Source organism: Schistosoma haematobium, chromosome 1, assembly GCF_000699445.3.
Source record: "Schistosoma haematobium chromosome 1, whole genome shotgun sequence".
NCBI classification, from domain to species: Eukaryota; Metazoa; Platyhelminthes; class Trematoda; order Strigeidida; family Schistosomatidae; genus Schistosoma; species Schistosoma haematobium.
Window position 1 is genome coordinate 2,293,875 of NC_067196.1, and position 23,432 is coordinate 2,317,306.

At 35.5% G+C, this 23,432-nt stretch overlaps 1 protein-coding gene across 2 annotated transcripts in view; it reads left to right on the forward strand.

Annotated features, from left to right (window-relative positions):
• DOCK10_1 (Dedicator of cytokinesis protein 10) overlaps positions 1-23,432 on the forward strand; it is a 143,257-nt gene that overhangs the window by 41,830 nt on the left and 77,995 nt on the right. Inside the window, exons 17-22 of one of the 2 annotated variants that reach the window (XM_051210284.1) lie at positions 397-472; positions 4,759-5,043; positions 7,261-7,757; positions 12,687-12,852; positions 18,160-18,570; positions 21,453-21,950. In XM_051210284.1, coding sequence (XP_051072904.1) covers positions 397-472; positions 4,759-5,043; positions 7,261-7,757; positions 12,687-12,852; positions 18,160-18,570; positions 21,453-21,950 — 1,933 coding nt within the window. Of the gene's footprint in view, positions 1-396; positions 473-4,048; positions 7,758-8,003; positions 12,142-12,686; positions 12,853-18,159; positions 18,571-21,452; positions 21,951-23,432 lie in introns of those variants that run through there. The other variant, XM_051210285.1, reaches the window with a different exon arrangement.

Genomic DNA, 23,432 nt, shown 5'->3' on the forward strand with positions numbered 1-23,432 from the left:
ATGGAATCTATCATCAATATAAGTATTAATCACGAAATGTGACGCCGACGTATGCCAGAAAGTCATAGCATTCTCATCAAACACAACTAGGTCCTCAATCATCGACACACATCACCTACGTTGGTGATTTACAAACTGTTGATTTACTGAAGCTCCATTCCAATTATTACCAATATTGAAATGAACAATATGTGAATAAAGTACAGATTCATTTTTACTGTTGTTACCGATGAATAACGGTTAGTTTCTTATGCTTGACATCGTTCGATGAATACTGTATCTAACTGATTGATGATTGTAAACTTCTAGTCTCCCTAATTTTCATTACATACTTACACATTGGATTTGTCTACCTTTTTTTTCCATCTTCTACTCTGTCTACCTTCTATCTATCAGTTTAAATGTTGGCACGTTTCAACTTCGTATTGCATCAACTATTCATCCGGGTTATTTACAACAATCAACTATACAAGTAATTCACCTTTTCATTTATCCTATTTATTTGTGTATATTATTGATCGTGATGGTAATGATAGAATACACTCAGTCAGCTATAAGCAACTTAAAAATATAGCATATATATGCTTTGAGTTTAAGTTGCTACACTATATAAGCCTTAGAGAATTGAAATGCATATCTGGAATATTTTATCTAGTTAATTAATGAAAACTGTAAAACTTTTAACTAAATAAATACGTATAACAACAAATTAAGTTGTGATGTATGCTACTGATGTAAATAGATGTAAGTAGTGTGTATCTTCAATAAAAAGTGAAGTACCTAACAGTAGAAGATTAAGAAGATCGAAGAAAAAGAGAACGAGAACAGGTAATGATTGGTGTGGAAATGAAAACGATTTGACGATTTGATTGACATTTTTCAAATGAAGTATTTAATGTATGATTCTCAGATTTTACTAAGATGTTCTGCATTGTTGTATTAAAATTTATTCTATTGTCTCCACTTGTGTTCTCCTTCACTGCATTATGATCGGTCTACTTCAAAGCTTCTCATAAGCTTCAAATGACCTAAATATAACATTTATAGTATTATTTCGATAGAACAATGAGAAGACGGAGTTGATCTGAAAAATATGATGTATTTGCGCTATCCATTTCAAACAGTCTGATCACACATATACTTATCAAGGCATTTTGTATGAAAATTGCTAAAGGTCAATTGAATGAAGGTTCAAGTAAACAAAGTGATAATTATCGGTATGGGGATTTATGGAGATTGTAGTATTTTCACAGTTGAAATCATGAGCCGATCTAAGCTAGACGGCCATTGAAAACGTGATTCGAGCTTCGCGTGCTAGATTGTGGATGCTTACTGCTGAGGAGTCCCATACTACGACGAAACATTCGTCCAGTACTTGCAGGTTTACAGTGGTAGTTTATCTTAGATCAAATTGTAATTTCAGCTGTGAAGTAAGTAGTAATTGTAAATAAAGGAGAGAGAAAAAAACATTACCCCAGGCCATTAAATTCCATAAAGTTTACCAGGGCAAATTCAAGGATGTGACAAATCGTTTCCGTACAAAAATAAGGGGGTTCGAATTTACAAATAACCAAGGATTCTATAAACCTAAGCATTTGTTCTTGACTATTTCTATATAACGTTGTGAATTAATTGTATGCCATTAAAACACTATCAGGGTGGTCAACGTCTAAGGGGACGTGTACTATCATGAGTTCCCATGGAGATATAGAAAGGATGATAATGGACCTATTTGATAATAACTTCGAGGATACTAATCCAGAAGGAAGGTGATTATCGATAGATGTCGTTGTGATTAATTCACTAGAATATTCATGTGTTTACAGCGATGGTTATTCCTCTGTACGCCTTCTTTGGCGGATTGAAAAGAGATGACTGTCAGGTAATTATGATGGCTTACTCATAGGCTTAGTTAATATGAACGGAAGGTCTCTGTGTGAAGTATAAAGAGGTAATAGAAAAGCGCATTAAGAAAAAGTATTTCGAGAAAGCCACTGCAGAAATACCTTTAAGGTAGTACTTGCCACACTACTCAGTTATAGTCTTGAGGAAACTACTTTTATATACATATATAACGAAGAATTCCGAGTAGTTAGCTATCAACATAACTAGGTTACTAAAATCCGGAACCAGGTGCAACACTTATCAGAGGTCTTCTGGAAACAATGAGTCAAGGAGTATGTAGCTATTCTTTAAATACGAGATAACTAGTTTACACAGTGTAGAAAATTTCAGAATGCAGATCTAGTACTCGTCGTCAACAGATTAATGTCTAATGAATAGGCACTTTCCATTATTCCTAATGTTCATGTTAGCGAAAACAGACTTGTAAAAACAATTAGTGTGCAAACAAAAAACATGGTTTTGTTGTTAGGGGTTTACGAAGATTTTGTTTACTTGAGCGTACAGACAAATGACCTGGGGAAAGTCGAAAATCAAACAAATTTCCTACCTAGCAGTTAGTCTTTATTCATGATGCAAGTAGAACGTTGTTCAATCAATCAGGTACTTCATTAATGTATGTTTAGTTCAAGCTAATATACATCTTCAAATAAATAACTAATATCACCTATTTTCACATAGGCATGTACAGATTATATATCTAAAAGTCAAGTACTTAAACTTGTACTTGATTACTGAGTAGCATTAACTAACCAGTGCTTCCAGGTTTTCAATGGTGGTCTAACATCAATCGGTTCATGATCTCATTCAAAGACTTAACAATCTCTAGAACCCTTAGACTGATAATTACCATGTGCTCACTAGTAACTAGCTTCGTGAGAAAATTCGCGGAGTTCTAGTGAGAGGCCGTGACTAGTGGAGCTAATCCATGTTAGGTAGAGACAGGTATCTACCTCAGTACGATGGAAGATGGTCGCACAATTTCGTGGATTGGTTGGGGTTAGACATTAACATCGTTGGATGCCGACTCAGTGATCCAGGAGGTTAAGCGTTCTTGCGCGAGACTGGAGGCCCTGGGTTCGAATCCCACGGGCAGGACCGTGGATGCGCACTACCGAGGAGTCCCACAATAGAACGAAACGGCCGTCCAGTGCTTCCAGGTTTTCATTGGTAGTCTAACATCAATCGGTTCATGATCTCAATTAAAATAGGTATATTCTTCCTCATTTTTTGTCTATAATCGGTAAAGTTATTTTTGTGAAAATGATATATTCACTACCATTCATTCATTCAATCGATTGTGTATTACGTCAAAAAATCTATTTTTCAATCAAATCAACACTTTCCACTGAAAATTGTTATGGTAACAGTAGGTTGAAAAGGTTTTATCCAATTATTTAGTGTATATCACTTTTTTTTACTAATATTCGACAACTACTGAGAGTGAGGAATTCACTGGATGTGAGGTCATAAAGCTATTCACTGTCGAGGAATCCTAGACTGGAACAAAAAAAACAAGATCCAGCTATGTAAACTACAACTTTAACAATCCTGAGAGTATACAGTTTTCGTCATGTTTATTATTTGTATGGTAAAAAAAAATGATCAGATTTTATTGAATTGAAGCACTGGTTCAATGTTTAGAAATAACATTACACTTATCTGAGTAGTAGTCACTATCATGTTTGTGTATGTTTTTATTGATGGTTGGATTCTATGGTGTTGGGTATGGTTGGAAGAAGATTAGGGGCATCCAAACCAAAACGTGACATCAGTGCTTGAAGTCACTAACTTCTAGTCTGAGCCATGTTGTTAGATGCAGACTACTTTCTTGGGGTCCGCGTGACTTTCGTAACCAATGGTTGGAGACTGTGTGTGACATTGCTCAGAATCGATCACAATGGCGTCGGTGTATACACTCTCTATCTTCCCTTAAACTATGAGACTAAAATTATTTTATATCTTTCTATCTACGTACTAAATCTTTCTTCCTGTACTATATCCTTATTGCAATCTTTCTTTTATATATTACCACCTCTGAATTAACTACTTTTATGAATCCGGTGTCCATCTTGTTGTGTTAATGAGGTATGGCAACTTGGACCGATGCATATATATGCCTGGTCCTACATTGTAGCTGACTGACTGACTGGATTCTATGGATCATGATTGCATTTTGTAACTTTATCAACAGAGTTAAATGATTAATAAAGAATCTGGAGAAATAAAAACAGCAGTTACTATTCATAGATTCATCAGTTTTAAAAGTATCAGTTCTACAGGAGGTCAGTCAAGGACAGAATTATTCAATAGTCCCGTGCGTTTCACTGTCCAGCCAATAAGTAACAACGTAGAACTTCGTACGTACGTACATCCGTTGAAGTTGCCATATCATATTAGCACACAGATACAATTGTCGATCCAAATTCCGTAGTGGTAGATGTAGTAAGAGTATAAGCAGTAATCGGAAAGATTCGGGTTTGAAGGTGTTATTCAAGGAGTATAATCCAATGAAATAAATTTGGAAAGAGAAAAAAAAATGGACATGAAGAATTCAGAAGATTAGAATTTGGTAGAACACAAAGAGTGGATGGATTTGCGCCATTTCAAACGATTTTGAGCCATATTATTCTAACCATCGGTTTCTATCATCTCTCAGATCCTAACCAGATAGTTTACACCTCCTAACATGGCTCAGTTAACTTGTCAGTAGTGACTTCATGAATTTGTGCCATGTTTTGGTCCAGCCAGTCACTATCATTGTTTGTTCACTTGAGAATGCTTTATTCAATACTCATATTTAATAGTTTCAGGTTGTTCTTTTTACGATAATCATTTTGTCTTGAATTTCTTTAGAACTTTCGTCATTCAAATCTAAATGACACTAGTGGTGGAATTAGCTTGCCATTCAATATCGGCAATACAAACTCTACGAATAGTAATAATAATAATAGTGGTAATTTCAATGATTTCACTTGGATTGATAATGGGAAATATTTATTTAAAGTTGATCTGAAACCTTTATCATCTATATATACACATGATCCAATATTGTCAAAATTCTTTCGTGTTTGTAGTGATCTACTACCACGAATGTTGTACTTATCATCTACGAAAACAAATAATGCAGATAAACAGAAGGTATCTTAATTTATTTGTTTCCAGGGATATTTTCATCTGTTTCTAGTTAAATTGATTCCTTATAGTGTAATTTTCTATTCTATATTAGGCTTTTTTGTTTCTCACCGTTGAAATTTAATTGATCTAACTTATGTAGCAATCATATTGTTTTTGTGGTGGTTAGAAATATTTATTACTTAGTTTCCCAAACCGCATCAATTTTAGTCAGTTTCGAACCTTTAACTTACTGTTGGACGTTGAATGTTTTAATCACAACGCTATTGTTCATCGTCTCTCTCTTTTTGGGAAATATGGTTACCTTGCGGGTTAATTTCATTCTGTCGATATTATATATTTTAATATAGGAGTAATTTATATTTGGTGACCCCTGAGTTTAGTATATTGATTTAATTATCATTGGTAAAGAATAATACTTCCCCATTGTTAATATTCAAGACTCCCTTAGATGTCTGCATTGTTTCGTATTTGGGACCTTGGACGAACTTTTTTATATTAGCTACTGTAGCTAGTTGATTATATTTTGAATAATGTAAACCAAGATAAGTATTTCGTTCAGTTTCGGACTCATCATTTGGACATACCTGCATCTCTTGTGTGATGCACCAGCCATGTTCGTGCTTAGTGAAACCGATTGGCTCTTCTGGTAAGAAGAATACATTTAATGCCGTACAAACCCACCGTGCAGGTGTTTTCCCCTGGGGAAGTCGTTGGAAACTGTTGGGACGGATTCTGAGAATTAAAATGGAGCCTCCAGAAGCCGTAAACGTGCCGAAGAGTTTCCATCCAATCAGAACTTGATGGAGCTTTCTAGAATATCAACGTGACATACTACGATTGAACAGTAGCATAACTTTCCTCTTCGCGGATTGGCTGAATTATAATGATGTTATAACTAACGCTAATATCTATAAATACCTATGATTCTCCGTACATTTTGGGTTTTACCTAACAAGCACTTCTCGAGCTTTCTTCTGGTTTTGCGACTGTGGGGTTCTATGCGTTCGAATGCCTATGGTATGCATATGGTATTCAGTGTTAATCAAGTAACAAACATAACAGAAACCACCTAGGTGTTGGCTCTCAGGCATCTCACCAGGGGAAAGTGTAATCTACATGTGTAGCGATAACACAAGTTTACACCCACGGATCCCTTGGCATACACATAGGTATATTTATTTATCTGGGAGCGTAGATGGTCTCTGATTTTATTAGATACTAGGTAGAGACTTTTCAGAAGGAGTTCCAGGTCGGATTTTGCTGCCAAAAAATACCAACGATGCACGGTATTCTCACCCGGTCACCCATGGAAGTACTGATCATGCCCAACTTCGGTAATCGGAGGAGAACCGGTGTTTTCAACGTGGTATAGTTACCTTCCGGTGTATACTGACTTCGAAACCCCCACTGTACACTGTTTCAACCTATATGGTGTTGCATAGCACTGATTCATGTTAATTACGAAACCTGTTTAAGGGCTGTAATATTTACTGTTAATTATGAGGGATTATATTCCTCTATTGTTGAAAATTCTGGACTTCATTTGTCAGTCCCCATTGAATAAGTGGTGTCCTTAATTATTACTATCACTCTTATCATTATCCATTAATTTCTATTTCTGCATTTCTTAGAGAGGCTTTTACCAATGACGATTAGTAATAGTACTTATCTACTCAAAATTTAATACTTCAGTTGCATAACCAATGGTTGTGTCAATAAAATGTTTTAACACCGGTAAATGAATTTTGTGGAGATTTTAGAATTCACATAGTTTGCATCATTGACTGATCTTAGCTAGACAATCGTTGGAGACTTGTGACCACTGAAGTTCAGTCATGTCGGGTATGACACTGTTTCCATTCACAGGCAATGGAAGATGATGCACAATATCGCGAATTGGTTAAAATTAGATATGTACAGCATTTGGTACTCGTCCATTTGTTTAGAAGTGAAGCGCTTGGTGCGAGACTGTTGGTCATGAGTTCTTTCTCCAATAGAGCCTGTAGATATTCATAACCTTAGGAGTCCTGTACTAGAACGAAAATGTTTACCAGTGATTCTTGGTTTCCAGCTATTGTCTAACTAAACTCAGTCCATGATATAAACCAGAAAAATGTTTTAATCACTAAACTATCACTTTTCGTGATACTTAACAAATTCTTTCTAATCATAATATACAATCGAAAATTTCTACGGATTCATTTGTTTTACTTTTCACAGCAAAATCATGTTACATTTCGTGATGATACTGTTGTAATACAATCTAATAATATTGATTTATCATCGTCTTCTTCAAAACGTATCAGTATTACAGGTGGTAATATTTCTAGTAACAGTATATTACATAATGCAACATCAATTCATTTACATTTATGTAATGCTATGAAGGCATTATTATTGATTAGTCCAACTGCATTAGTACAATTTCTACCAGTTATTCTTAATCAATTTATGGAGATCATTATTCTTAGTGCTGAAACAAGTGAAAAATGTTTTCAACAACAACAGCAGCAGCATCAGCAAACAGCTCAACTATCCGATTCAATCAACAAAGATCTTAGTAATACTGCTGATACTTCGGAATATTTATGGTTTAGAAGTTTAAAAAATAATTATAATAATATGATTAGTACAAATACAACAAATTATACTACTACTACTACTATTACTAGTAGTAATAATAGTACACCGGATGATGTATTGAAAACAGCTATTAGGTGGGTTGTTTTCTTCTTGTACACTAAATACAGCTTTTTTTGCTTTACATAATTTCAGTAATTTCCATAGTGAGAGGAGGAAATATGATCATTTGTATATTGTATTTAAACAATTAGTCATGAAATGTATATTAGACTCGCTTAACTCTGCGGTAACTCAATTTATTTGTAACTATCAAGTCTAATCTTGGCATTGTTACTTATAAACTTTTCTATCTTTTATTTTATGGCTTTATTTATCTATAGAGTTGAAGTAGTTGAGCTTATTGACACTTTTACTTACCTTTGAAGTCTCATCAGTTCTGATGGTTTGGTGTCTAATGAAATCTTGGCATGAATGCAGAAATCTCGATTGACTTGCGTCACTTTTTTTGTAGGCGAAATATCCGTCTATCAATCATAGGACAAATTTACTGTACAGCAGTTCTCTCTGTTTCAATTTATTTTGGATAGTCATTAAGAATAGAATATCCTCGTAGACTACTAGTGTTCGATCATAAGTGTCTTCAAAGCATTGCTCAGGTCTTTTGAGACCACTAAGTAAGTAACACCTGGTTAGGGATAGGGTACTAAGCAAAGATAGCAAGTCAGTTCACAAGGTGGTAAGTGTTCGTCAAGTGAGGTAGTTGTGACATGTGTCACGTATCCCCAACCACCAACTGCCTCGACGTGCGATGATGGCTGATGTTGGAGTAGGTTGGAAGAAGCCAGGCGCGGCCAAACCGGAATATAAGATCAGTTCATGAAGCTATCGACAATTGAACTTGAGTCATGTTCGTAGGTGTGGACTTCCTGATTGGGTTCTGCATGATAATCATAACCATTGGTTACAAAACTGAGTGACATGGCTCAGAACCGTTTACAGAGGCATAGGTGCATTCCTGTCTTTAAATTCTGAACTCTTGGACTGTTCATAATTTTTTGTTATTTCACTCATATTTTCCTGAATCGCATCTACGATGCCTAATCTTCTCTATTATCACTTTTACTCTAACTAACTTTGCTAATTTTGGATTCGCTCTAATATTTTCATCTACCTATGTTAATGGGATTCGACAACTTGAACCAATGTACCTACTTATTTATTTAAACACGTAAACATTAGTACAAGAAGGCACCAAATAGATATGCACCACATAAATTATTCGATTTGTGTGAGGACGAGGATAATACCCGGGTGCCAAAACCGAAGCAGGTGGTTTTCCTAGGAGGGCCACACCCGGAACCTTCGACCTATAGGTCTGATCCACAAGGAAGTGGAGCAATGTCAGGAGATACAGTCCCATGGTAGCGGGTGACCAACGATGGGTTCATACACCGTTTGTTCCTTCAGCATTCTGGAACCAACTCATGTGCACCATTGGTTTGTAATTAGAAATTTCCAACTCCCCTAAGTAGATGCTCCGTATCCACCAACCCTGTTAGAGCGATGGACATTCACTTTTCGTCCTCTTAATTTCGTAAAAACACCCCCTCCACAAGAAGGCAGTGAGTAGGACTTCATTGTATTACACCGAGTCATAATCAATGAATGGGAGGGGAGTGTGGATGGGAGTAAAACTGTATATATTGATGATTACAAATTACATTATTTTTTATTAAATTATACATTTTGTTTAAATACCAATCTATCCTTTCGTTTACTTCAATTATATATCAATTTAATTCATTAGAATATAATCTAATAGCTTGTGGTATATCTTCACATGTTTTTCCGTAATAGATCTTTGTCACGCTTATTACCCTTTTTATCACGTTTAATGAACTGACTTGGTTAATATTTTGATTTGTTCTATCGACTAATTGATCAATTAAATTGTATATATTGAGTAAATCAATAACTGACCGTTGCTTTCCAAGGTTTTACATTATTCAATACACGTGAATTTTGGTACGATTAAAGCACCCAAAAGTTTGTGTTCTAAATAAACAAAGTTAACATTAAGGAGAAATAAAGCACACAACACAGAGAGAGAGTGACAGACAATACAACTACAAATAATTAATTGAATAAAAACAGTACAGAACAGAAGATGTTCGTGTTAACAATGGAATGGGAAGAAACTTCCTTCAATTAAGCAAGTCTCTGTCACTCTTATCATTGAACGTGAAAGAAAACTTCATCGGGATAGTCATTAACTTCTACTATGAATCATGTCTGATAACGTTTTGAACTGTTAAGTTGCACCATCTCGAAAACCTAAAACATAAAGTCGTGATCGGTTGATATATGTCAATTGTACACGGATTTATTTCATACAATAATGCTATGTCATGAACTAAACAGTTCTCCGCTTCTTTACCGACCTATGAGTTAAGGGACGAGTATACTGTGCGGCAGTTCGTTCTGTTCTACTTTACGGCTGCGAAACATGGCCACTAAGAGTAGAAGATATTCGTAAGCTACTAATATTCGACTACAGATGCCTTAGAAATATTGCTGGTGTCTTCTGGGATAACCGGGTAAGTAATAGTGAGCTTAGATGCAAGGTATTAGGGAATGATGGTAAATTAGTTGATGAGGTTGTGAATCTTCATCAACTGAGATGATTGGACCACGCGTTACGTATGCCTGAACACCGATTACCACGACGCTCAATGCTAATCGGTGTTGGAGATGGTTGGAAGAAAGTTAGGGGCAGCCAAACCAGAACGTGGCATCAGTTCATAAAGTCACTAACTTGTAGTGTTAGCCATGTTGGTAGATGCAGACTAGTTGGTTGAGGTCCGCGTGACTATCGTAACCAATGGTTGGAGACTCTGGGTGACATGGCACAGAATCGATCACAATGGTGTAGGTGTATACACTCTCTGTCTTACCTTAAACTATGAGATTAAAATTGGTTTATATCTTTCTTTCTATGAACTAATTCTTTCTTCGTGTACGATATCCTTATACACAATCTCTTTTTGTATATTACTACTATTTAAGTGAATACTACTATGAATCCGGTGTTCATCTTGTTGTGTTAATGAGGTATGGCATCTTGGACCGATGCATAATGTATGTGCCTGGTCCTACGTTGTGACTGACTGACTGTACTCAATCATTCTAGCGTTATCAAAACTCCCTACAATAAAAGTAGCTGGGACGGCATTCTTAAGACAAATAAGTCACACTTAATAATAATGACCCGATGATATCCTTGTCAATGTACTCCATTTACTAATCTTATGATAAGTAATTCGATTAGTATATCGATAAAAATCTGGAAACATTTCAATTAATTAGGGATCAACTGATATAAAAGTGAAACATTTATTAGGGAGTTCAACTCGTAAATACATGAGAAATACCTGAAATATGTTTAACTAATTAGTGTTAACTTGATACAATTCAAATGTTAACATGTTTCTGTTTTATTCTAATTTCATCTATAAAGTTTTAAAAGTTGGGCGGTTATCATCGCGACATATTTTCTAGAAGTCTCAACTTTTCTATGTTTACTTGTTAGGGAATTTGTTAGTTAGAAACTTTGAGTGACATGAACCATAATCGTTTACAATGATACAGATTCGTTCTTCATTTTGTCTCTCTTTAGAATATAGTTTCTGAAATCCTCTTATACTTCTTATTTTTCTTCCTCTGTACCTATGCTTTTCTATTGATACTATTCCTATTATTACAAGATTTGTTCTGAAATTATTTTATTGCGCTATGGTAATGTGAACTGATATACCTTTGTCAAATTCTACGTCTTACATACCTGACTGACTTTCTTGGTATTTGCAAATCCAGATTTATTGTGTTAAATGTTCATAAACCAGAAGTCATAATTGTGAGTGCTGTATACATAAATTTAAGACACATTGAATTCATAGTTTATAAGATATAAGGATGTATAGAATTACAGATACTTGTCACATGAATTATTAATCCATTCACTTCAGCATTTATGTAACAGAAATTACTTAAACATATTTAGACTCGTTCATCTACTTTTTATATCTCATTCATATTAGCTTACACCTTTGTCAACAATTGATTTAAGAATCTACACACAATCACTGTCAGGGAAGTTCTACTTACTGCCTTCTTGTGGAGAGGGGGGGTGTTTTTACGAAAAGTGAATGTCCGTCGCTTTAACAGGGTTGGTGGATACGGAGCATCTACTTAGGGGAGTTGGAAATTTCTAATTACAAACCAATGGTGCACATGAGTTGGTTCCAGAATGCTGAAGGAACAAACGGTGTATGAACCCATCGTTGGTCACCCGCTACCATGGGACTGTATCTCCTGACATTGCTCCACTTCCTTGTGGATCAGACCTATAGGTCGAAGGTTCCGGGTGTGGCCCTCCTAGGAAAACCACCTGCTTCGGTTTTGGCACCCGGGTATTATCTTCGTCCTCACACAAATCGAATAATTTATGTGGTGCATATCTATTTGGTGCCTTCTTGTACCAATGTTTTTATGTTTAAATAAATAAATGGTCTTGAATAATAAACTTCCGACTACATCCAAACACCTAACAACTCAATGTAGTACACAAGATAGCAAGTAAAAAACTAGTGGCTACATTGCAAAGTGATCGATGGGATTCTATCAGCACCAAATAGTTAGTCAAAGACGATATTGATCCAGTACTTAATGTCCAATCAATTTCAAGTATCTCAATGTTGCCGGAGATTATTCGCTGTCCGAATACCTCCTTTTTGATATATCAGGTTATGTTGTGCGGTGATACAGGCTTACAGGAAGTGAGTGCAAACTACCATGTACCTTCAATGATTTGTGTTACATGACACCATACTGAATCTCATTTTATTCAACTTTACATTGCGAAAACGGCTTTCTTTTTTTGTAATCAACTCACTGTTGTAAGCCTTTGATTGAGTTTGTTTGTTAAGATTTCTTTTTGTTGTTGTTATGGAATACCGTGTTGTTTAGATTCTAGTAAATATAATTTTGTACTTTTTCAATTCTAGTACATTAGCTATGCTTGTCTCTGAATTGAATGCACAAATTCCAAATGATAATTGTTATTATCCAATCAAGTCAACAAATGATACAGCTCATATGGATAGTGCAGTCGATTCAAACATACCAAGTGGTGAACGTGTAAAGCACAATTTATTGAAAACTTATGTAGAGGTAAGTTGTAAAAAATTCTTCTCGGTTTTCGAAAGTTTTCTTCACTTTGTTGTTACTACTCATAAGTAAATAGAAATGTTATCATGAAGATTCGGAACTCCACTGATTGTTTTGTTTAATTTGTTAAATTAGGTGACTGACTAATATCCAACTTAGTGCTGGTATTCGATTTTCTTTCTTTTCATTCTATATGGTAGTTTATTAAAGAGTCAAATAGCGTACGAAGGAGCTGTTTTCTATTTGATTATGTTGTCACCCGTATTGTTTTTATAAGTATCACAACGTACAATTTAAGTAAAAAGTTAGATGGATGTGTGATAAACTCTCAGGCTTCGTTTGTCAATTACAAGCAATGTAAGCATTACATGAGAACTTCTTCAAAATTCTTCATCATTTATACGCTGAATGAAATTAACTTTTGAATCCCGTTCGAAAACGTCTGAAAGACACTTTATGAGTATCGCTGTCAAAATTTCACTTTGGAATTTCTAAGTAAATTGAATTTTGTGTTGATTTTGCTGACGTAGAAAGCGTTAAGCGTTCGCGCGCGGAACCGATGGCCCTGGGTTCGAATCACGCGAGCGGGGTCGTAGACGCACACTGCTGAGAAGTCCCATATTAGGACGAAACGGCTTTTCAGTGCTTCCAGGTTTTCGATGGTGGTCTAATACCAATCAGACTTAATAATCTCCACAACCCCATACTGTTAATAACCATGTACTCATTAGTGACCAACTTCGTGAGGGAATTTTAGGAGTTCTAGTGAGAATCCGTGACCAGTGGAGCTAATCCGTGTCGGATAGAGTTGGGTAGCTGTTATGCCTCGATAAGAATAATGAGTGGTAATTTTTGGGATCCGTTTGTGGACCAATACCATACGTATATTTTTACCGTATAATTGTTAATTAACTAAGCTATTCATATTCATGTCTCTCTTATCATAAGCTTTATCTTAACCTATAAACTGTTATTATACGATTTTTCATTCTTAAATTATTCCCTGTCTATTAGTCACTGTCCCCCTCATTCACAGCCACATCTGGTTAGTTCTTGTACAAATGTTTCGAATATAATGATTCGTATCGCAGAGGCTCGGATTGGTGTTCTGGACTTAACTGGCTGGGCTAGGCAGAAACCAGGACCAATCAGGACTTTAGGCTGCTAGCACGTGTTTTACGGGTCCTTGGTCCGATCGATAAGTCACTGCCCTCTGATTGGCGGTCACAAGTTATAACAGTATCTACCTCAGTACAATGGAAGATGGTCGCGCAATTTCGCGGATCGGTTGAGGTTAGTGGTCTAGAAGTTAAGCGTTCGCACGCGAGACCGAAGTCCCTATGTTTAATCCCCGCCAGCGGGATCATCGTTGCGCACCTCTATGGAGTCCGGTAATAGGGCGAAACGGCCGTCCAGTGCTCCCAGGTTTTTCAATGGCGATATAACATCACTCGATTCATGATCTATTATTACCATTTACCCGATTTTAGTCTTTGTGAAAGTGGTTATATTGTTTCTTTAAAGAAGCGACTTATATTGTTTTGAAGTTTGAGTTTTCCACTTTCAGATGTATTAGTTCCTTAGAATTTGACTCAAATTAACATAAGAAGTATTTCCATACTCTTCACTTTGAATCGTTAAAGCATGCTTTTATATTTGGATTTAGCTCTGGAAAATTCATAAAACGAAAGGTTCGTATTTTACAGACTTTAAATTAAATGAAGCAATTTTCCCAAAAATAGCTTCAGGTGTTCATCATGTCTTCTTTATTCCTCTATACACACCTTTCCCCTTAACAAAAAAGGTTAAGAAAACTGAATTATGTTGTGATCCTTGCAAGACGTGACCAATCTAGTTAACTGTAATAAACTCAAAAGAAGAATGATGAATAAGTACTAGTTAAAAATAATGGCGAAAATAACATCATTGATAGCTTCCTTCGGAGACAATGTATGATCTCCTTTTTGGTTCAATATGGATGAAATTTGGTCTTCTTCGTTTCCTCACCTTCTGGATCAATAAACATATTCTGTATTGAGACTGTCCATGAAGGTTCTCCACACTGAGCCTAGTTTTTCAGTTTTCTATGATGTTCTTGAATATGTAAGTATGTGGTTGGCATGACATATCCACCCTTTAACTTCCATCACATACATTACTTTTCCTTGTATTTTGTAATTTGTTAATGTTTCCTCTTTCAAACAACTCTATCCGTACAGCAATTTGGAAGACTCTCCCAGTCTTCCACATTGTACGAGCATTCCATGTACCTAAGTAAATGGTTGCTCTGGTTATCAGAAGGAGCATCAGCCTCGTGACTTCCGAAGGAACTCGGCTTTCATCATGAGGCGTCATAACTCTTCTAAATAAAGACCTTCTGACTCCCAGGACAGAGTTTAAATGGTCTGAATATTTTTTTCTAGTAAGCGTTTTTTTAGCGATTTAGTTTTTAACGGGATGGAGTCGCTAACCCTATGCCCACCCCTCCTCCTTTGTCCGGGCTTGGGACCGGCAGTAGCCCCCAGAAGGACTGCAGACGGAGTCTGTCCGTATTAATAGTTTATTATTTCACTAATTATTCGTAATTATTCAGTGAAAAGAGTCAAATAAGTACATTTACATCCGTCTAATATCCTTCATGTTTGTTTTCCTTCCTTTTTTTCTCTTGTTCTTTTTATTTGTTTTGTTTAAATTGCTGTTGTGAAGGCCGATAGTGGCCATCTTATATCAGGATATTTATGAAAATGACTCATATCTGTCAAATAATTTAAATATTGTAAGCTAGACAACAACCAACTGTTTTAGCTTAGTCAATTTTCAATTTATAGACATAAACAAACTTGGATACATGTATACATAATCACTTAAGTATATATATATATATATACCCTGGTAGATAGGTACCAGCATGGTTGGGAAAAAAAGATTCACTAAATTCATTATTCATGCAACTTTATATATTTGGTAAATAGTGAGCTTCTTTTCAAAAGTTTGTTTACTTCTTTTAATGTCCGGGTACGGTCGAGGGTGGTGAGAGTCCACGTTCCCTCTCCAAATGTTCTCACATGACCACGCGTATATAGCCATTGTCAGGTAATTCCTACTCACTGACTTCTCACAGTGGGGGTGTTCTTACGAAATGTGAGTGTCAATCGCTTTAACTGGGTTTGTAGATACCGAGCATATACTTAGGTGAGTTGGAAAATTCTGATTCCAAACCAATAGTGCACATACGTTTGGCTCCAGTATCATAAAGGAACAAATGACGTGTGAATCAATTATAGGATTGCATCTCCTAACATTGCTCCACTACCTTATGGATTAGACCTTTATTTTGTCATGTTGACCTGCAGAGAAGTATATTTCTCTTATTACATATACATATGATGTAATTATTATTACCATTACTTTAATTAATCTGATGTACATTTACTTCTAGTATACATTTTATTTACATAATAATTGTATCAATACCCTAAAATGGCCTTTTTTTACCCCTTCCAAATTTATAAATGATTTATTCTCAATGTATTTCAGCCTTAATCAATGCTAAAGTTCACTAATTTAACATTTAACATTGTTTAGTTCACTTAATCATGGTTATTTTAATTTACTGTAATTGATTGCGGATTGATAAATGTAGGATTTGATAATATGATTATTGAAAATCATTTAAATCCTGAACTGATCTAAGTTAGACCTTCATTGAAAACCTAGAGGTGCTTGGTGGTTGATTTACTTTAGTATGGAGCTTCTCAGAAGTGCGTATCCATGATTCCACTCGGGGGTGGGGTGGTATGAATAAGGGACCTTTTGTCTACCTCTAGAACTCTTAAATACTATATCACTGAGCCGATATTTAACGATGTTAACGTTTAACTTCCTTGTTGCTTAATGTATATTACATTGCACATTGTATTTTGGATTAAAGTTTAATATTTTTAAGCCAGTTTCTATCACATCTTAGAAGATAACCTAGAGTACCGCTGTAAACAGTTGTAGAATACCTTAATACTAGGTCTGAACTTATCAACCGTGCCCTAATCAGATCTAATGGTGAGCCTTATCTTTGAATTGTTGTGCCAGGAATTATTTGTATATTCTATCATTTTGTAATATTTGATGATCGTTAACCAAGAAGTTGGCATGAAACCATTGTCCAATGCTCTTCAGTTTTTGACGTTTTGTAATGAAACCTCTCTTCATAAAATGGTTAAAGATATTTGTAAGTATAAAATTCAGTTATAAACGGAGGTGGATAGCGGCCATCACGCGCGTTTCGTTCTATAAGAGATTGATTAATTGCTGTTCCAACCAATACAAAAGTGAATTTACACTTTACCCCATTGTACAAGCTAGTGGCTATCACAACTCAGTAGCTAAGTGGATAACGTGATGGTATTTGAAGCGAACGGCATTGGGTTGGAGTCCTGAAATGAATATCAACTCTGAGATGTAGGTACATCCAAATGACGAGTCCTAAATATGATGAAACCTACGTCCTGGATCCCACTACTAGCCATCATCCATCTTGACTTATGATGTTTGTGACTTAAAGAATATCGAAGCAATCCGTACAGGATGTATATGTACCAATGTGAGACTTATCTATTGCACTTCTAAACATCAGTAGGAAGATTCGAACAACCAATACAAAAAAATGAAATAAAATTCAGTTGTTTTTGAGTAACGTTAATTAGGTTAACTAACAATAACCACGGGTTTACTAGACTACAAGCTCGAATTCTGTATCTCTGACCTGAAATATGTCACCTGGTACCTGGGGCGGAAACCTGGAGAACTACGAAAGCCATCATCCAGAAGATATAAGTGTTTATTAACAGTTGTCTACGCAAAATCAGATCCGTTGGCCAGACACAACCTACTGTGGGAGAGAACAAACCAGATCCCAGTGGAGTAGGAAATCAGGAAGAAGCGATGGTAATGGATAGAACACATTGAAGAAAGGACCCAACTACGTCACAAAGCAAACCCTCACTTGAAATCCTCAAGGCCGAAGGAAGAGAGGAAGACCAAAGAACACATTACGCCGAGAAATGGAGACAGACATAAGAAGAATGAACAACAATTAGTTAAAACTAGAAAGGAAGGTCCAGGACAGAGTGGGTTGTATAATGCTGGTCGGTGGCCTATGCTCCATTAGGAGTAACAGGCGTAAGTAAGTAAGTAACCTGTTCACTTAAGTATGGTTAGGACTAGACTAACTATAAGATATTGAATCAGTAAACAATAGACGTCAATACACTTCCTCAATATATATATATATATATATATTTTATCATTTTATAGTTTGTATTCAATCCTGATCATTTGTTAACAACATGTATAAATCATTATTTAAATGAGAATCAACAAATCAATAATGATCCAAGAAAAGAAGAAAAAGAAGGGATACAACTCAATGAATTAATACATCATAAAAGATCAAATCGTTCACCTCCACCACCATCATCATCACCAACCATAACAACAACAACAACAACAAGATCTAATAAACTATCAATATCACAATTGACAATTAATCAATATTTTCCTTTATCCTCATTACATCATTCTATTATTCGTGGTTTAATTCTACTTTTATCTGATATTCATTGTCCAAATAATATATTAATACATTTATTTAATAATATTTGGTTATTATTAACATTAATAATTAAATCAATGACACAATATTTATGTATTAGTAAGAAAATCTGGGTAAGTCATTCAGTTATATTGTATATTTGTATATATATATATATATATATATATATATATATATATATATAGATGTTAACTGTTTATCAGTGTTTACCATTTGAAGTAACTATTTCGATGAATTTTGATGTTCATCTTGTGTTAATGAGGTATAACAACATGTACAGATACATATATGTACTTGGTCCTACATTGTAGCTGTCTGACTGAGTGGTTGATAGAATGCAATCAATATTCATTGTATTATCGTCTTCCATTAAGGTTCACAGTTATTTTGTCAGAAGGAAATTACTTACTTACTTACTTACTTACTTACTTACTTACTTACTTACTTACTTACTTACTTACTTACTTACTTACTTACTCTTACTACTCACTCACTTACTCACTTCACTCACTCACTCACTCACTCACTCACTCACTCACTCACTCACTCACTCACTCACTCACTCACTCACTCACTCACTCACTCACTCACTCACTCACTCACTCACTCACTCACTCACTCACTCACTCACTCACTCACTCACCTCACTCACTCACTCACTCACTCACCACCACTCACTCACTCACTCACTCACTCACTCACTCACTCACTCACCCACTCACTCACTCACTCACTCACTCACTCACTCACTCACTCACTCACTCACTCACTCACTCACTCACTCACTCACTCACTCACTCACTCACTCACTCACTCACTCACTCACTCACCACTCACTCACTCACTCACTCACTCACTCACTCACTCACTCACTCACTCACTCACTCACTCACTCACTCACTCACTCACTACTCACTCACTCACTTACTCACTTACTTACTACTTACTCACTTACTTACTTTACTTTACTTACTTTACTTGCTTTACTTACTTTACTTGCTTTACTTACTTTACTTGCTTTACTTACTTTACTTGCTTTACTTACTTTACTTGCTTTACTTACTTTACTTGCTTTACTTACTTTACTTGCTTTACTTACTTTACTTGCTTTACTTACTTTACTTGCTTTACTTACTTTACTTGCTTTACTTACTTTACTTGCTTTACTTACTTTACTTGCTTTACTTACTTTACTTGCTTTACTTACTTTACTTGCTATTTCACTTCGGTTACATGACTTTCTGTGAGTAGTTTTTCTTGTGGCATAAAGTTTCAACTTAATGAACTGTTTCGCTTTCTGTTTTGAACTTCTATGGATCATCTGCAAATGATCTAGAAAGATCAAATCAATCAACAGTTGTATTATCCTAGTTTTGATAGATACACTAACACAGAGGAATTGATTTCAGAAAATTTACTTCCTGGAACTGACCGCATTAATACTAATACATTGTTGATTTCCACCAATCCTAGTAGGTTTATAAATTTATTTCTGGGTGTATAAATGAAGATGTATGGTATGAGTTTCTAGTGAGAAATTTTTATTCTTAGTCATAAATATTTCCAACTTACCCACTGGTTTAACACTTATCATCTGGAGAGAATGTTTGAAAAATGCATGAAACAATCTGAAGAAATGTTTTGTCCTAGTTCACAGGTCTCTCATGTATAATGAGCATAATCGTTCTGTCTTCCCAACTTCATTCATTTTTGACTTGATACTGATTTCGTTGAATTCAGTAGTCATAGATTATCATTAAGAAATAATTAAAATCAAGGAAGGGTTTTTGTGGATATTATAGTAATTTAATAGTTGAATTCATGAGTTTATTAAAGCCAGACTGCTCTTGAAAAACTGGAAGCACTGGACGGCGTTTTCGTACTGGTATGTATTTCAACACATAAATATTGGTACAAGAGTGCACCAAATATATGAGCGTCACACCATATATTCGTACTAGTGTAGGATTTCTCAGTAGTGCTCATCCAGTGCTTCCAGGTTTTCCATGGTGGTCTAACTTATATTGGCTCATGAATTCAACTATTAAATTACTGTAATATCCACAAAAAACCCTTCTCTGATTATAATCATCATATGCTCACTAATGACGGTCTCCAAGAAGTATTTTCTGTAGTTCTAGTGAGAAGCCGTGACCTGAGGTGTTCAACCGGGTCTGTTGTAAGATAGTAACGCACTGATGACAATAGTTGTCGGTGGCTCAACTTCGTGGATTGGTTGAAGTTGGACATTAACACCGTTGGATGCCGGCTCAGTGGTCTAGAGTTTAAGCGTTAGCCCGCGAGACTGATAGATCCTGGGTTCGAATCTCGCGAGCCGGGATCGTCGAAGCGCACTGCTGAGGAGTCCGGCAATGGGACGAAACAGTCGTTCAGTGCTCTCAGGTTTTCCATGGTGATCTAGCTTCAATTGATTCATGTATTCAACTATTAAATAATTAAAAGTCCATTTCAAAATTAACCACTATTGTATACTTGATTGTCATTATTTATTAAAGAGAGTAGTCATGTAAAAATTTTATACTGTTTCAATATCATAAAATTTAACATGAGTTGTGTATATAAGTGGAATCTAGCACTCACATTGAGATTCGAGTGCAGTGCATCAGCCGCTAGTTTGTGCAACGCATAGGATGTTTAAATCATTGTTAGTTAATGTTTAAATTATCTTGTTCTTGATATTTAAGACCGAATTTTAAGATACATAACATCACCAGCATACTTTAGTTGTTCGACAATCAGTGAAAATGAAGAAGGATCGGACAGTTGTTCTATCTTATTTCGGAACCTCTTATTAGTTCACTTGTATAATATTACTAGCGATGGGATCGTGGATCTTCAAATCTCGCGGCAAGTGTTTGGCCTTTTGGCATCCAATGGTGCACATCGCTAGCTTTGATCATTTCACAATATTGTGTGACTATCTCCCAAGTATCATGTTTGTTTAAATATCATCTGTCTTTTTTTCTTGTTTTAGGCCGAACGATCAGGTGAAACACGTTTTTCATCATTATTCTGTGAAGATTTAACTGTATTTATTCAATTGATTGGATCACGTTTATTATCTACATCTCTTGGTACTACAAAAGCCACATCAATAACATGTAATCAGTCTAATAAAACTGATGAATTAGATACTACCACTTATAATCAAGTTATTACATCACTTAATGGATCATTAACAAAAATGGAACCATTCAATTCTCTAACAAATTCACAAGCAAGTAAATATATCAATCAATCGTTAACACGGAAAACTTCACCTTGTTCTGAATCTATTCAACTTAAACAATATTCTAACAGTGTTAAATCTAATCCACATCATACCAATAATAATGTAATTGATTTTAATGGAATTGATGTAATCTCAGGAATTGGACAATTTTTATGTCATTTATTCAATTTAATGGATAGAGGTTATGTTTTTAAACGTGTTCGTGATTTGTTAATGTTCCTTGAAATATCACCAAGAATGGTAAGTTGACGTGTGTGTGTGTATATATATATATACTTAATGAGAAATTAACTAGATATTGAGAATTGTACGTTAAATTACTTAGATTAATACACATCAAACAACATCTCGGTCTGATAGTCTACTTGACTTTTCAGATTCAATCCATCTATTTGTGACAATGCATTTGATGCTAATCCAAAGTTACTATGCTTCATCATACATTGGTATATCTAAATTGACCATCTGTTATCTTTCTACGCAGTTCCAATGTTGGTAAATAATGCCCAAAATAACCAATCAGTTGTAAATATCACAATCCTTCAGGAGGTCACTCATTATCCGAATAACTCGTTGATGACATTTCAAACTACGGATTTGTCTAACTCGGTGTTATGTTTGAGAGGGATGATTGTTTTACCTGGGACCGGCGAACGGAACGAAGTTAGCAACGTAACAATAGGACAAGCTAATGTATTACAATGAGCCCCAGTTTTGCTAACTATCCGGAGAAAATCATATTCGGCTGGATAAAATATATATCTCACAAATAGCTCGGAAAAAACGAACGAAAAGCACACAACTCGTGCATAGATATATAAAATACAAAAGTATCTTTGAAAAATGTTACAAAATAGCGTACCAATAGAGGAAACAAACCAGTGTCATTTAAGGTCCAAATGCGAAACGAAGGTAAAAATGGGCGCGAAAATGTGAAATTCAAATTCGCATAATAAATTTACAAATGTGAGACTCTGACCAAGAGATTTCTGGCGATCAAACATCCACAATACTCAGATTCCAATTCATAAGTGGTCGTTAATTTCTTCCAGATTTCAGGTACATCTTGGTGAAGAATACCAACGAACGTGAAAGCTATTTCCAAGGTTTCCTATCAACTTACTACAACCACCTAACATTTCAAGAATACAAATGTGATTAATTGGTTTACAGTTTCACGTTCTTTCACTCAAATAACGCATTCTTGTTCAGTAAACAGTGTATAAATTGCAGATGAGCTCAATATAGTACTGACTTTGTAATTAGAGTTGGAACCATATGGTTTTAGGTCCGAACCCCATTTCAACTATTTTGATTAAGAAGGTTGAATTGTATAACTAGCGGTCAGGTGAAAAGGTTCTCAAGGCTGTCTTCAACATGAAGTTGGTGACTATATATTAAAGGTGGTACTTTAAAACACAGCATCGTTAAATATTTTCAAGTAAGATCCCGGATGGCTATTTTGGTTTAGTATAAGACTCCTTAAGAGTACGCTTCCATGATTTTACACGCGGGGCTCGAGCTCAGGTTCTTCGATCTCTTGTGTGGATATTTAACCACTATACCATTGAGCCGGCATCCGACGGTGTTAATGATCAACATTAGTCAATCCACATTAATGCGCGACCATCTTACAATATCTTTGGTAGATAACTACTTCACAAGCTACCCAAATTAGCTTATACTAAAACGAATTGGTTGCCCTGTGCTTCCAAGTTTCAC